Source organism: Stomoxys calcitrans, chromosome 3 (genome assembly GCF_963082655.1).
Source record: "Stomoxys calcitrans chromosome 3, idStoCalc2.1, whole genome shotgun sequence".
Classification (NCBI taxonomy): Eukaryota; Metazoa; Arthropoda; class Insecta; order Diptera; family Muscidae; genus Stomoxys; species Stomoxys calcitrans.
The window spans coordinates 155,906,052-155,921,013 of NC_081554.1; the positions used below are offsets into that span (position 1 = coordinate 155,906,052).

Consider the following 14,962-nt stretch of genomic DNA (forward strand, 5'->3'; position numbering starts at 1 on the left):
TCTCAGTGTGGCCTAGTTCTGAACTGATTTGTATATATCTGTATATAGAATTAATTTCCCGGGGTCATAAAAGACGCATGTTTCATGCGTTAGTAGTTAGTAGTGGGTACCAAATGTTTAAACAAAATTTTGAAAATTTTTTCATACAATTGCAATGTACACTATGCAAGTGTACACAACCAGTGGTGTAGAATATAATATAGTCGATTTTTCATGGATTACCCCATAAACATGCATATGCTATATATATGTACTTGTTATTATGCCCTCCTTTGGTAGCATGTAAATATTAAAATAATTTTACCATTGATAATGATCAATTAGTTACACGAACCTTGCATGTCATTTTCGAAATTTAAGTTTAAGGCTTATTATTATGATTTTTATTTTATGTAATTTTCTTCTTATATTTGCATGACCACCCACTTAAACATAATTGTTGAAGCCACACCGTATAATATTTACATATATGCTCTGACTACCTATGTATGTGTGTGTGTGTGTGTATATATCTGTATACTTGTCCCTGGGATATGTGTTAAAAATACGCTCTTTTTTAATCTTGTTTAACGTAATTTTACTAATTAATTTCATTGAAACCAAACCAATCCAAAAAAAATACATTTTTGCTTACCATACATCCGGATATGCTTAAAATGCCAACTGAAACTTAATATGGATAAAAAAAAAACTTAAATCCCTGGAACTCACCAACAACAACTGAACGCTGGCAATGTACTTACAAAATAACCAAAAACCATGGGCCACCAACCAACCTCATAACCGCCCAATTATCATCAACGCATTGGCTGGATTCTCTATGACCACAGCTATGCCTGGAAAAAAGAATACCATCGTCTATGCCTGCTGTCCGGAACCGTATGTGGATGTGACATTCACTATCCAAATACGCCGGCGTACATTATATTATTTTTTTAATTTAATTGTGCCGTGTGTGCTGATATCATCGATGGCTTTACTAGGATTTACATTACCACCCGATTCGGGTGAAAAACTTACCTTAGGTATGTATGAAACCAAAAGAATTCTTTCGCTGTCTCTCTTTTTCTCTTTCTTAAACTCAATGACAAATATTTGAATTTATTTAATTTTTTTAAACATTATTTTTTTTTTAACCAAACATATGAACAACTTATCTATAGAACTTAAGCGAATTTCTATTACAGCCAACAACAACAAAGAGATAATTTTATCTCAAGCAAAAATATTGAGATCATTATTTAAATAAAATGACAAATTTTTTGAAAAATATTCTTTAAAGCGTCAATGAATTGAAAATTCAATTAAAATTAACTACGAAAAACTGAAACCATGATATGTGTTTCAGCCCTTTTCTATAGCGGTAGCGAAATGAGGAAATGCTGGATTGTGTATCTAAAGTCATTAAACAAAAAACAAAACTAAATAAAAAAAATATTTAAAAAAAAATTCAAGGTGTTTTCAATTTGTTTTCACAATTTTGCATGAAATGTGCTTCAGATTAGTTTTTTTATTCGAGAATAAAATTAAAAAAAATCACAACAATTAAGATAAAAGTCAAGCTGGTTAATAAGCAAAAGAAATCTATAGAAAAAAACTATTTTTTACGAATAATAAAATTTGTATACAAGCCTATCAAACACATTGCTAAGTTATCCTTTCAGAAGAACTAAAAATAAAAACAAAGCAAACTACTTAATTTATAAGTCAAACTTAAACAAAAGTTACACAACTGAAATTGAGGTCGATAAATACTCATAAATAATTTCAGCCAAATCGGACAAAAATCGCGTCTTGTAAAGACTAAAAAAATCAGATTGGGAGATCGGTTCATATGGGAACAATATCAATATCACAAATTGCGGCTCCATCCAAAAAATTCCAATTATATCCTCTAGGTGTTCAAAAACCCAAATCGTACACCAAAAGAAAAATTGATACCATATGATATCAATGGTTTACTGTATGGTATTCATAATTTTGGTATTACTCTACTACCAATACCGTTGGTATTATTATTTTGTTCGGTGTATGAACGATCTATATGACAACTCCATTTAAATATGGAGCGATTTGGCATCCTTACAACCCCAAAAAAACTATCTCAATATCAGACATTTGTTCAAGATTTCGACAGACTAGAATACACTGTTCGAACCTTAGTATGCTTTCGAATGAGAGACTGTCAGGCGGACAAAAAGGCAGAGTGGCAATCCTTAATGTTCGTAGAATTTTATCAACACCGGGCTTCTTCACCAATCTCTGACACTCAGCTTCCAGATGTCGCTCTCTACTTGTTCACTCCATCGGAGTTTTGCTCTTTTCCTTTTACGTATTCTAATATGGTTGCCTTCAAAAGACCTCCAGCAATCTTCATTTATTCTGACAACTTGACCTAGCCAACGCAACCGTTGTATTTTGAAGCATTTAACTATGCTATCGTCACCATATAGCTAATACAGTTCGTGGTTCATACGAGGCACAGTGGGAGAAAATCGAAAAAAAACTAGTACAAAATATGACGTGTGAGAGCGGGCGAAGACATAATTTTGAAATTTTGAAAGGTTGTAGCTGAAGTAATATTGAGATTGTGTGCAACATTTCAAGGCCGTAAGGGATTAGGGCGCCTCTTGACAGGCCCCTAAAGTTGATCACATCGGCGTTTCGAAAAATTGTACGGGCTGCCAAATCTTTATTTGTAGTCCGATTTTCAGAATTCTTTTTTTGTTGGATAATGCTCAAAAATTCTAAGAAAAAAAAAAAAGAATGGAGATATCTTAGTAAATTAAATTTTGCAGATAAAAGTGTCACTAAAAAAAAAACAAAAATAAATTTTGCATAATTTTTTTTTACAAAAATCACCAAATTAAGCCCTTTCGGGCAAAAATGGTTTCGAAATCGCCATTTTGTAGTAAATTTGCTATGGAGGCTACAAATATTATTTTTAGCATGGGCTTAGGAAATATATGTTGCAGTAAGCAAATTTTTAACAAGTAAGAGCGTGCTAAGTTCGGCCGGGCCGAATCCTATATACCCTCCACCATGGTCGCATCTGTCTAGTTCTTTACGCAGTACCTGTTTTTAGGCAAACAAAGTATAATGAATAAGGACGGAGGAGCAGCTACATTAAGTTATAGTCCGATTCGGAGCTCAAGAAGCGAAATCGGGAGATCGGTTTACATGGGAGCTGTATCAAGCTATAGATCGATTCTGACCATATTTCAGAATGGAAGGAGCCGTTGGACAAAACTTGTACCAAATCGGATGAGAATTGCGCCCTCTAGAGGCTCAAGAAGTCAAGACCCAAGATCGGTTTATATGGCAGCTATATCAGGCTATGGAACGATTAGAAACATACCTTGCGCAGTTGTTGGAAGTTATATCAAAACACTATGTGCAAAATTTCAGTCAATTCGGACGAGAATTGCGACCTCTAGAGGCTCAAGAAGTCAAGACCCAAGATCGTTTTATCTGGCAGCTATATCAGGTTATGGACCGATTAGGACCATACTTAGCACAATCGCTGGAAGTTATATAAAAATACTATGTTCAAAATTTCAGTCAAATCGGACGAGAATTGCGCCCTCTAGAGGCCCAAGAAGTCAAGACCTTAGATCGGTTTATATGGTAGCTATATCAGGTTATGGACCAATTAGGAATATACTTCGCACAGTTGTTGGAAGTTATATAAAAACACTATGTGCAAAATTTCAGTCAAATCGGATAAGAATTACGCCCTCTAGAGGCTCAAGAAGTCAAGACCCAAGATCGGTTTATATGGTAGCTATATCAGGTTATGGACCAATTAGGAATATACTTCGCTCAGTTGTTGGAAGTGATATTAAAATATTATGTGCAAAATTTCAGTCAAATCGGACAAAAATTGCGCACTCTAGAGGCTCAAGAAGTCAAGACACCAGATCGGTTTATATGGCAGCTATATCAGGTTATGGACCGATTTGAACCATACTTGGCACAGATGTTCGATATAATAGCAAAACACGTCGTCCAAAGTTTCATCATAATCGGATAAAAATTGCGCAGTCTAGAGGCTCAAGAAGTCAAGACTCAAGATCGCTTTATATGGCAGCTATATCAAAACATGGACCGATATGGCCCATTTACAATACCAACCGACCTACACTAATAAGAAGTATTTGTGCAAAATTTCAAGCGGCTAGCTTAACTCCTTCGGAAGTTAGCGTGCTTTCGACAGACAGACGGACGGACGGACGAACAGACGGACGGAAGGACGAACAAACGGACGGACGGACGAACAGACGGACGGACATGGCTAGATCGACATAGAATGGCGCGACGATCAAGAATATATACACTTTATGGGGTCTCAGACAAATATTTCGAGTATTTACAAACAGAATGACGAAATTAGTATACCACCCATCCTATGGTGGAGGGTATAAAAATGGAAATGGAAGCACTCAGTGAATATATTGTAGACCTCAGGCAAACTTTTTGTAGGGATTTTTGAGCACTATCTAGCAAAAAAAGAATTCTGAAAATCCGACCACAAATTAAGATTTGGCAACCAGAACAAATTTTCGAAATGGCGAGAAGACCAACTTTAGAGGGCTGCCAAGAGGCTAACCAACTAGGGCCTTGATAGTTTGCACACGATCACGATAACACCGCTGCTCTAATTATTCCAAATTTCAAAGAAATATCTCCACCCATTCTCATGCTGCATATTTTTTACTAGTTTTTTCCATTTCCTCCCACAGTGCGACTTCTACATTCTCCATTACCTAAGAGACTGGAGTTTTCTCTCAAACACTTCAAGTACAGCCTTGGATTGTTGTATGGATCCGAGGCACGGGTAGTATCAGTGCCTTGTAAAGTGTAAGTGTCGTCTGTCGAGAGGTGGCTTTGCTCCTCTTGTTACTAAAGGATTTTCCAATACTCTTATTGTTATTTTGGTATTCAAAGAAAAATGATTTTTTTTTTAATAAATGCTCAGGTTTTTATTTCATACTAAAGAGGAATGATAACTTACATATCTATATCCTTTCCATAAAACTTTCCATAACCAAATCACACAAAGTGGCTGCCCTATGTCCTCGATAGCCTCACGAATTCTATCTTTGAGGTCTTCAAACGATGCCGGGCTCTTGGCCTACACCTTATCTTTCTTGTGGCCCAAAAGGAAAAATAAATTGCAAGGTGTTAAATCACAAGATCTCGGTGGCCAATTGTGATCACCTCTCCCAGAAATAACATTGCCCGGAAGCTTACCCCGTAAAATACAATGGTTTCGTTGCTAGCGTGGCACGTAGTACATTCTTTTTGAAAGTGAAAGTTGTTCAGATCAATACCATCTAACTCCGACCATAAAGATTTATTCATCATCTCTCGTTACCGCAATTCATTCACCGTAACTGTTGATCGAATCACGTTTTCGTAAAAGTAAGGTCCGGTCCATATGTCGCCCCAAACAGTCACCAATGAGAACCAATCCGATGGCAGCCAGTTGTATATATCGGTTTGACCCGATTGAGTTCTTCATAGGCAAGGGCTACCGCCTCAGTGTATAACACACTGATACAACAACAACAACCAATGAGGACGAAAAAGCTTCACAACAATAACTCTTGGGTTTTTCGAGCCCTAGATGCGACAATTATACTTGTTGACGTAAACACTCAGATGCAAATGGGCCTTATCAGTCAAGACGATTTCATGATTTCACCAAGTTCACTAATTTCAACGATATGACCACTTTTGTAGAGAATTTTTATAACTTCAGTGCGTTGTGAAGCGTGTGTATTTCCATTTGTATACCCTACACCACCACTGTTGAAGCGCCATCTACCAGACCACAACACCATATAGCATTAGAGGTCTGACAACTGCCGTTTATAGCTTAATCATGACATGTGGCTTAAACTTTCAACTTTTGCCAATGGCTCTCTTGCCGTTGTATAGGTCAAGAGTTGCCTTTCCTCCCCTTTCCAAAATGTTGCACTTGAAGTTCCATTTGCAAGCCAAACTAACATAACATAAAACCCGTTCAGTGCCCCCAAACACTCCGCCACGCATTTCGACCTGCTCTTCATTGAATTCAAGGCCTTGAGGGCCGTAATACTGTTCTTATTAAGGAACAGGGGCAACCGCTCACATATCCATGAATGCTGTCCGATACAAGTTTAAGCTCAATGATAAGGGGCCTCCTTTTTTCATATCCGTGCCCGAACGGAGTGCCGCAGTGTGACACCTCTTTGAGGAGAAGTTTTTTAAATAGCTGCCAACCACTTTCATACCCTCCACCATAGGTTGGGGGTATACTAATTTCGTCACTCCGTATGTAACACCTCGAAATATTCGTCTAATACCTCATAAATTATATATATTCTTAATTGTCATCACATTTTAAGTCGATCTAGCCATGTCCGTTCGTCCGTCCATTCATCTGTCTGTCGAAAGCACGCTATCTTTCGAATGAGTAAATCTAGTTGCTTGAAATTTTCCACATAAACTTTTTTTTAGCGTAGGTCGGTTGGGATTGTAAATGGACCAAATCGGTCCATGTAATGATATAGCTGCCATATAAACCGATATTGACTTCTAGAGTTTCTAGAGGACGCAATTCTTATCCGTTGTTATGTTATGACTTCCAACAGCTGTGCTAAGTATGGGCTAAATTAGTTCATAACCTAATATAGCTGCCATATAAACCGGTCTCTCGAATAGACTTCTTGAGCCTCTAGAGGGCGCAATTGTTAGCTAATTTGGTTAAAATTCTGCATATGTCATTTTGGAATGACTTCCAATAACTGTGCCAAGTATGATTTAAATCTGTTTATAATCAGTTGTAGCCGTCATATAAACCGATCTTCCGATTAGACATCTTAAGCTTCCAGAGGGCGCCATTCTTATCTAATTTGACTGAAGTTTTGCGTGTGGTGTTTTGCTATGACTCCCAATTTAAATCCTAATGTGACTTTCTGAGCCTCTAGAGGGCGCAATTCTTCTACGATTTGGCTGAAATTTTGCTCATATCGTTTTGGTGCAACTTTCAATAACTGTGCCAAGTATGATATAAATATATCTATAACCTTATATAGCTTCCATATTAACCGATCTGCCGATTTGACTTCATGAGTCCTACACTGCTCAATTGTTATCCAATTTGGCTGAAATGCTTATGTCGTTGTGGTATGAGTTCCAACAGCTGTGGCCAGTTTGATCTACATCGGTTCATAACCTGATACAGCTGCCATATAAACCGATCTCCCAATGTGACTTTTTGAGTCTCTTGAGGGCGCAATTATTATTAAATTTGCCCGAAATTTTCGAGGTGATATTTTTCTATGAATTGTCTGGCATGACAAGTAAGGTCCATGGTTGAGGGTATATAAGGTTCGGGCCGGCCGAACTTAGCACGCTTTTACTTGTTTCAAATGACATAGTTACTCACAAATGTCGCCAGCATTTGGAGGGGATAACCACCGCTGAACATTTCTTCGGATGTTCGCGCCAGGCGTTCAGCGTCATAGGCAGACATGCTAACCTCTACGCTACGTTGTTCTCCTTAGCGGCACTACATCGAATATGTACCTCAACATGTTTTTGTTCAGAATCACCTCGTGTGCGGAGTGGATCTGAACGCCCCCGTGATTGCGATGTACGCCAGTCTCTATATTTTTCGAAGTTCCTTGATCAGTGTACTCTTCTCCAAAGCCTTCCACCATACCAGTGCTCCAAACGTCAGCACTGCCCTCATAATGGGCGTGTATATCTAGTATATCATCTTCTAGTTCCCCACTTCCCACCAAACATCCTTCAGTAGAAGTAGAATCCTTCTAATAGAAGGTACATATCGCCTTTCGGAACCTTTCCTCCGTGTTTACTTTCCGATATATTCGAATCGAGAATTATGCCTAAATATTTCGCCTCCCTTGACTACTGCAGGGTGATCACGTACAAAGAACGAGAGTCTGAAATCCAGTATCCTCTATCTCCGAGTGAAGAGCACCAACTCCGTCTTCCTTGGGTTAGTTAATGCAAATTTGTCCAGGAACTTTCCATTAAGGAACAAGAGCAAACTTCTCTCATATTAATGACAGCTGTCGGATTCATGTTTAAGCTCAACGATAAGATACCTCTTTTTTATAGCAAAGTCCGAATGGCGTGCCGCATTGGAACTCATTTTTGGAGAGTTCTCAGGCATAGTACTTACAAATGTCGCCAGCATTAGGAGGGGATAACCACCGCTGAAATTGTTTTTTTATACCCTCCACCATAAGATGGGGGGTATACTAATTTCGTCATTCTGTTTGTAACTACTCGAAATATTCGTCTGAGACCCCATAAAGTATATATATTCTTGATCGTCGTGACATTTTATGTCGATCTAGCCATGTCCGTCCGTCTGTCCGTCCGTCCGTCTGTCTGTCGAAAGCACGCTAACTTCCGAAGGAGTAAAGCTAGCCGCTTGAAATTTTGCACAAATACTTCTTATTAGTGTAGGTCGGTTGGTATTGTAAATGGGCCATATCGGTCCATGTTTTGATATAGCTGCCATATAAACCGATCTTGGGTGTTGACTTCTTGAGCCTCTAGAGTGCGCAATTCTTATCCGATCAGAATGAAATTTTGCACAACGTGTTTTGTTATGATATCCAACAACTGTGCCAAGTATGGTTCAAATCGGTTCATAACCTGATATAGCTGCCATATAAACCGATCTTGGGTCTTGACTTCTTGAGCCTCTAGAGTGCGCAATTCTTATCCGATCAGAATGAAATTTTGCACAACGTGTTTTGTTATGATATCCAACAACTGTGCCAAGTATGGTTCAAATCGGTCCATAACCTGATATAGCTGCCATATAAACCGATCTTGGGTCTTGACTTCTTGAGCCTCTAGAGTGCGCAATTCTTATACGATGGGAATGACTTTTTGCACAACGTGTTTTCTTATTATATCCAACAACTGTACCAAGTATGGTTCAAATCGGTCCATAACCTGATATAGCTACCATATAAACCGATCTTGGGTCTTGACTTCTTGACCCTCTAGAGGGCACAATTCTTATCCGATTTGAATGAATTTTTGCACGAAGTATTTCGTTATGATATCCAACAACTGTGCCAAGTATGGTTCAAATCGGTTCATAAACTGATATAGCTGTCATATAAACAGATCTGGGGATTTGATTTCTTGAGCTTCTAGAGGGCGCAATTCCTATCCGATTTGGCTGAAATTTTGCATGACGTATTTTATTTTTACTTTCAACAACTGTGTCAAATAAGGTTCAAATCGGTTCATAACCTGATATAGCTGCCATATAAACCGATCTGGGATCTTGACTTCTTGGCCCCTAGAGGTCGCAATTATTATCCGATATGCCTGAAATTTTGTACGATGGATCCTCTCATGACCATCAACAAACGTGTTTATTATGGTCTGAATCGGTCTATAGCCCGATACAGATCCCATATAAATCGTTCTCTCTATTTTACTTCGTGAGCCCCAATGGGCGCAATTCTTATACGAATTGGCTGAAATTTTACACAGGCCTCCAACATATAATTTAATTGTGGTCCGAACCGGACCATATCTTGATATCGTTTTAATAGCAGAGCAACTCTTTTCTTATATCCTTTTTTGCCTAAGAAGAGATGCCGGGAAAAGAACTCGACAAATGCGATCCATGGTGGAGGGTATATAAGATTCGGCCCGGCCGAACTTAGCACGCTTTTACTTGTTTTCTGATATTCTCGCCAGGATTCAAAGCCCGTCGTTGAGCATCATAGGCAGACATGCTAAACTCTGCACTACGCTGACCACCTTGGTTTGGGACCCAACCCATTTCTCGCAGCCCATATCCATTGCCTCCACAATGACCTTTCCATTATCCCGCTGATTGTCGACAGAAATCTGCCTCGAATCTGTAGGACGCCATCTCCATTGAAATCCAAAAGCACTTCGTTCACTAACAGGTTCCAGAGAATCGGGGACAACACCCTTCCTTGAGGCGTTCCCCTTGTCAACCGTCTTCTCACCACACTTTCTCCCATTCATCATTAGATAGATCCTTAGTTATTTGTATTAAATCATTTGCTGAGTTCTCTCCTATTCCGCAAGCGCTCACCTTAACTGTAATTCCATCGAATGATCTCCTTTTCGGAACCCATTTGGAAATTTCCCCCTCTTCTTTTGATCAAGTTAGAAAAAGATGAGTGTTCCGCTTCCAGCAATACGCCACACTTTGGCGATGTATGCGATAGTGAGGAACTATCGTTGAGTTCGTAAGATACAAATCTTTTAGAAAGGCTGACATATTCAAATCAGTTGGAGCTTAGTACGAATAGTTCTTCTCTCGAGTGCACATCAGCTGCATTCAATCGATAGTTGAAAAATTGTAAATGGACCAAATCGGTCCACATTTTGGTATAGCTGCCATATAAACCGATCTTGGGTCTTGACTTCTTGAGCCCCTAGAGGGCGCTACTCTCGTCCGATTTGACTGACATTTTGCACGCGGTGTTTTGGAATCAATTCCAACAAATGTGCTAAATATGGTTCAAATCGGAACTAACCTGGTATAGCTGCCATATAAACCGATCTGGGGTCTTGACTTCTTCAGCTTTTAGAGGGCGCAATTCTTATCCGATTTGGCTGTAATTTTGCATGAGGTGTTTTGTTATAAAGGCGCAAATCGATAACCTGCTAATAGCTGCCATATAAACCGATCTGGGATATTGCTTTTTTGAGCCTCTAGAGGGCGCAATAATCATCCGATTTGCCGCAAATTTTGTACAACGACTTCTCTCACGGCCTTCAATATACGTGTCTAACATGGTCTGAATCGATCCATAGCTTGATACAGCTCCCATATAAACCGATCTGACGATTTTGCTTCTTGAGCCGCTACAAGGCGCAATTCTTATCCGAATGGACTGAAATATTAAACAATGACTTCTGCAATGATCTGCATTCAAATCATTTGTGGTCCGAGTCAGACTAAAACTTTATATAGCTCCACTAACATAACAGTTCTTTTTCATTATTCTTTGTTTGCCTTAAAAGAAATACCGCTCAAAGAACTCGACAAATGCGATCCATGGTGGAGGGTATATAAGATTCAGCCCGGCCGAACTTAGCACGCTCTTACTTGTTTATGCTGCAACGGTTATTTTCAGCCGAATTCTAAATTCCAATCTAAAGGACCGCTTTTAGATTGGAGCAATTCCGATTAACGTGATATGTGCTATCACTTTTCACATGCTTTTAGGTTATATTGTTAATAACTGCCATCAACAAGCTGAATTTAGCCCGAAATTATATATCCCATCCGAACAAAACAGAAGTCATTTTCTGAATGTTTAAAATCCATGTTATTAGTGATAAAGTATCAGTTCACCTATATGATGCAAAGAATAACTCAATTTCGCAGATTTATGTCTTGGAAGAGAAGGATAACAAGCGATAGTTGTTTGTGGTGGATTGCTAATTCATCAAAATATTTTCATAGAATAATTTAAATATATATATATATATATTTGTGGAAATTTATAAAATATTTGGCGTTGTAACGAAATAGTTTCTAAGCTTTTTTCCAGCTTGACTTCAAAAAAAATTAAAACTTTTTTAACAAAAAACCAAAAAAAAAGAAATAAAACAAAATACCACAGTTTTAATATTAAATCCAATGCAGCAGAATTATTTAAAAGAAAAAAATAAATATTAAAAAAAAATTAAAAATATTTATAAAACGTCGTTACCAATAAAGTTAAATTTTTATTATAATATTTTTTATATATCTTTTGCTAACATTTCAATTAAGTTGAATTCCATTGTTTTAGGTTGGTTTGTGTTTGTGTTTCTTATTGTTATTATTAAAATCTTTTCCATTATTTCAGGCGTTACTATTCTACTGTCACTTACAGTATTTCTTAATCTTGTTGCTGAATCAATGCCGACAACGTCGGATGCTGTTCCTCTTATAGGTACACAAAACTTCTTAGTAAAAACCAAAAAAAAAAAAAAGAAGAAAAATCCAACAACAAAATTGTATATTTTATTTTTAACAAAATTCTAAAGAATAATAACAACAAAAACAACAAATTAGAGAAACAATTAGATACAATCACTTAGAGAACTTTCAAGATATCTAAAGAACTTTGTGACATTTATTTTAAAACTAAAAATTAAATTTTAATTGAATCTCAAAATTCATCTTTAGATGCCTTGAACATTTCGATATATAGTTTGCTTTAGTTTTTTTAGCTTTTTTTATTAAGCAAAAATTTACTTGAAACTTCCAAAGCATTTTCTTGGTTTGTAGTGTCCTTGAAATAATCCAATTTCAATCATTGAAAATCATTTACGAAAAATCGAAATGAAACATTCATTCATTGACACTGTGAATGCTTTTGGTTATACAAAACACTCAAATTCCTCAGAGGACCAGTTAACAAAATACCAATTATTTAAAAACTTATTCGCGTACTTTTGTAGAGCATTAACAATGCTAATCCTTTATCTGGAATGGCATATGACCCTCAATCATTTGTTTTTATTTCATTTTCATTATTTGAAAAAAAAAATCCAAACACCATTGTCAAGTTTTTGCAAACTCGAGACCGAGAAGAAATTCGAACTGTACAAAATTCTTGTTAGAAATAGAAAAGAAGCACAAATGAAAATGGTTGAAAAGGTTAGAAATTCTTCTTTGTGAAAAAATCTTTAGTGACTGGAAAAGTAACCAAATTTAAATTATCTTTAATGAACTTAGGTTAGTTCGTTGTTATTTTGGCAATAATTGAGATCAAAGTCTTGGTTTGTAGTTTTAATTTATTCGTTCTTCACACGAAAGACATCATCCAGAATAGAACAAACAATCTCTACTATACCGCGATAGAGCCTTGTGTCGTTTTCAGAATACGTGTGACTTGCCATCAACGCTACCGTAAAGGTCTGGGCATCGCTGGGCATTTTCATATTGTGCCGATCGGTCTATCAGCCCGCATTTTTGTGTCATATTCTACCGCTCCATATGCCCGTTTGGTAGGTCGATTTTCGGAGCTCCTTCCCCAATCTTTGACAGCTAGTTTCGAGATGTTTTCCTCCACTTGGTCACTATATCGGAATTTTGGTCTTTTCCTTCTCCTTGTTCTACTATGATCGCCTTTAAAAAATTTCTCCACTGGAGCTTCTTCATTCATTCTGACAACATGACATAGCCAACGCAACCGTTGTATTTTGATGCAAACACAGAAAAATTATGTAAATTTTCTGTTTTTAATTATTGCAATTTTTGATTTTTCCCTCATTTTCACATCCCTTTATTCAGACAAGCCCTCAAGGAAATAAGAACTTAAAGTCTAATTTATTCCCAGTGCATGACAGACACACCACCAATGTGCCACACTTTCCTATTCCTCGACTTCCTCACCGCTTCTGCCTAAACCGTTACATACAACCTTTGGACTATCAGCATGTCTTCCGAACTGACAGTGGCCTGTAATGATTGAGAAAATTTTACCAAATAGTTTCGTTCCCGAAGAAATTTGAGGACATGTTTAAGGAACTAGATAGTTTTGCACCTTCAAAGAGGAAAAAATCCCCCTATACAGTCAAACTTATCAGTATATTCTTATTAGGGACTCTCCTACTTCCCGACAATGGCGGGAAAGTTGATATCGCAGAACCAATGCATGATGATGTTACAGAATGTTTACTTCCTACTCAGAATGAGGTGCAAGTAGCAATGACCCAACTGAAGTACACCAAGGCAGCAGGAGTCGATGGGTTGCCCGCTGAACTATTAAGGAACGGAGGCCACACACTTGCAAAGCATAAACATCAGCTCGTCTGCGCGACCTGGATAGAAGAACCCATACCCGATGATTGGAACCTAAGCATACTATATCCCCATAGCGTACAAGATACTTTCGAGCATAATGCGTGAAAGATTAAAACCTGAAGTCAATGATATAAATGCGACCAATTAATGCGGCTTTAGACCTAGTAATTCCACCATAGACCAGATATTCACACTGCGCCATATCCTGGAAAAGACCCGAGAAGAACAGGTCAACTTTTACCATCTTATGTATTTCAAGCCATGTCTGAGTTTGGTGTCCCTCCAAAATTAATAAGACCCTGCAGGGTAAGACATGCTTATACACGTTCCTCAATAGGGATAGCAAAGAATCTCTTCGAAGCATTCAATACCAATCACGGTTTCAGACAAGGAGACAGCCTAGTGTATCATCTCTTTAATATCCGGCAGATATGAATAAATACGGCAAACTATTCACAAAAAACACATGCTGCTCGCCTATGCCAACGGCATCGATATAATGGGTTGGTCACCAGAAGTAGTAACTGCAGTCTTAGAAAATATCGAAGGAGAATCAGTTGAAATGGATCTGGCAGTTAATGGACATAAGACAAACTGGATGGTATCAACACCCTCAACGTCTTGTACACCCGAGCACATAAAGAAAAATGGAGACCATTGGAAACCACAATTAGTCAGCAACTTTGGCTACTCGGCACCGCCGTAGTCGAAACAAATAACACAATTTTTAAAAAAAATGCGAACAATAACACTGGCAAACAGGTGCTACTTTTCTATTTTCCGTTTGTTTCTCTTTCGACACGAGTTCAATGATCGGAGATTTTCTTTGCAAATGAAAAAGGAAAGCCAGAAATAGCAACAAACACCAACCACTATTGGACGCGTTTCGTCTTCGGTTAGAAGACTTTTCAACCATATTAGGTGTGATGGCTTCAAGGGCCGTGCGTTGGAATGTTGTATTGGAATCATATTTATTGCGAAAACGCTTCTCTGATACAATTACCACATTAACCATTCTCGAGAACCCTGCTTATTAGCTGTATATTTTCCCAATCCATGTGTGTTCGTGTAATGACAGATTTTCTTTCTGCGACAATTATAATGGCATCGGCTCTCGCTGTAGATCCGTGT

General features: G+C 37.8%; 1 protein-coding gene across 1 annotated transcript in view; it reads left to right on the top strand.

The window, feature by feature from the left end:
- Positions 1–14,962, top strand: part of LOC106088479 (acetylcholine receptor subunit alpha-type acr-16) — a 351,721-nt gene that overhangs the window by 239,285 nt on the left and 97,474 nt on the right. The window contains exon 5 of the mRNA XM_059364259.1: positions 831–1,025. Coding sequence (XP_059220242.1) covers positions 831–1,025 — 195 coding nt within the window. The remainder of the gene's footprint in view (positions 1–830; positions 1,026–14,962) is intronic.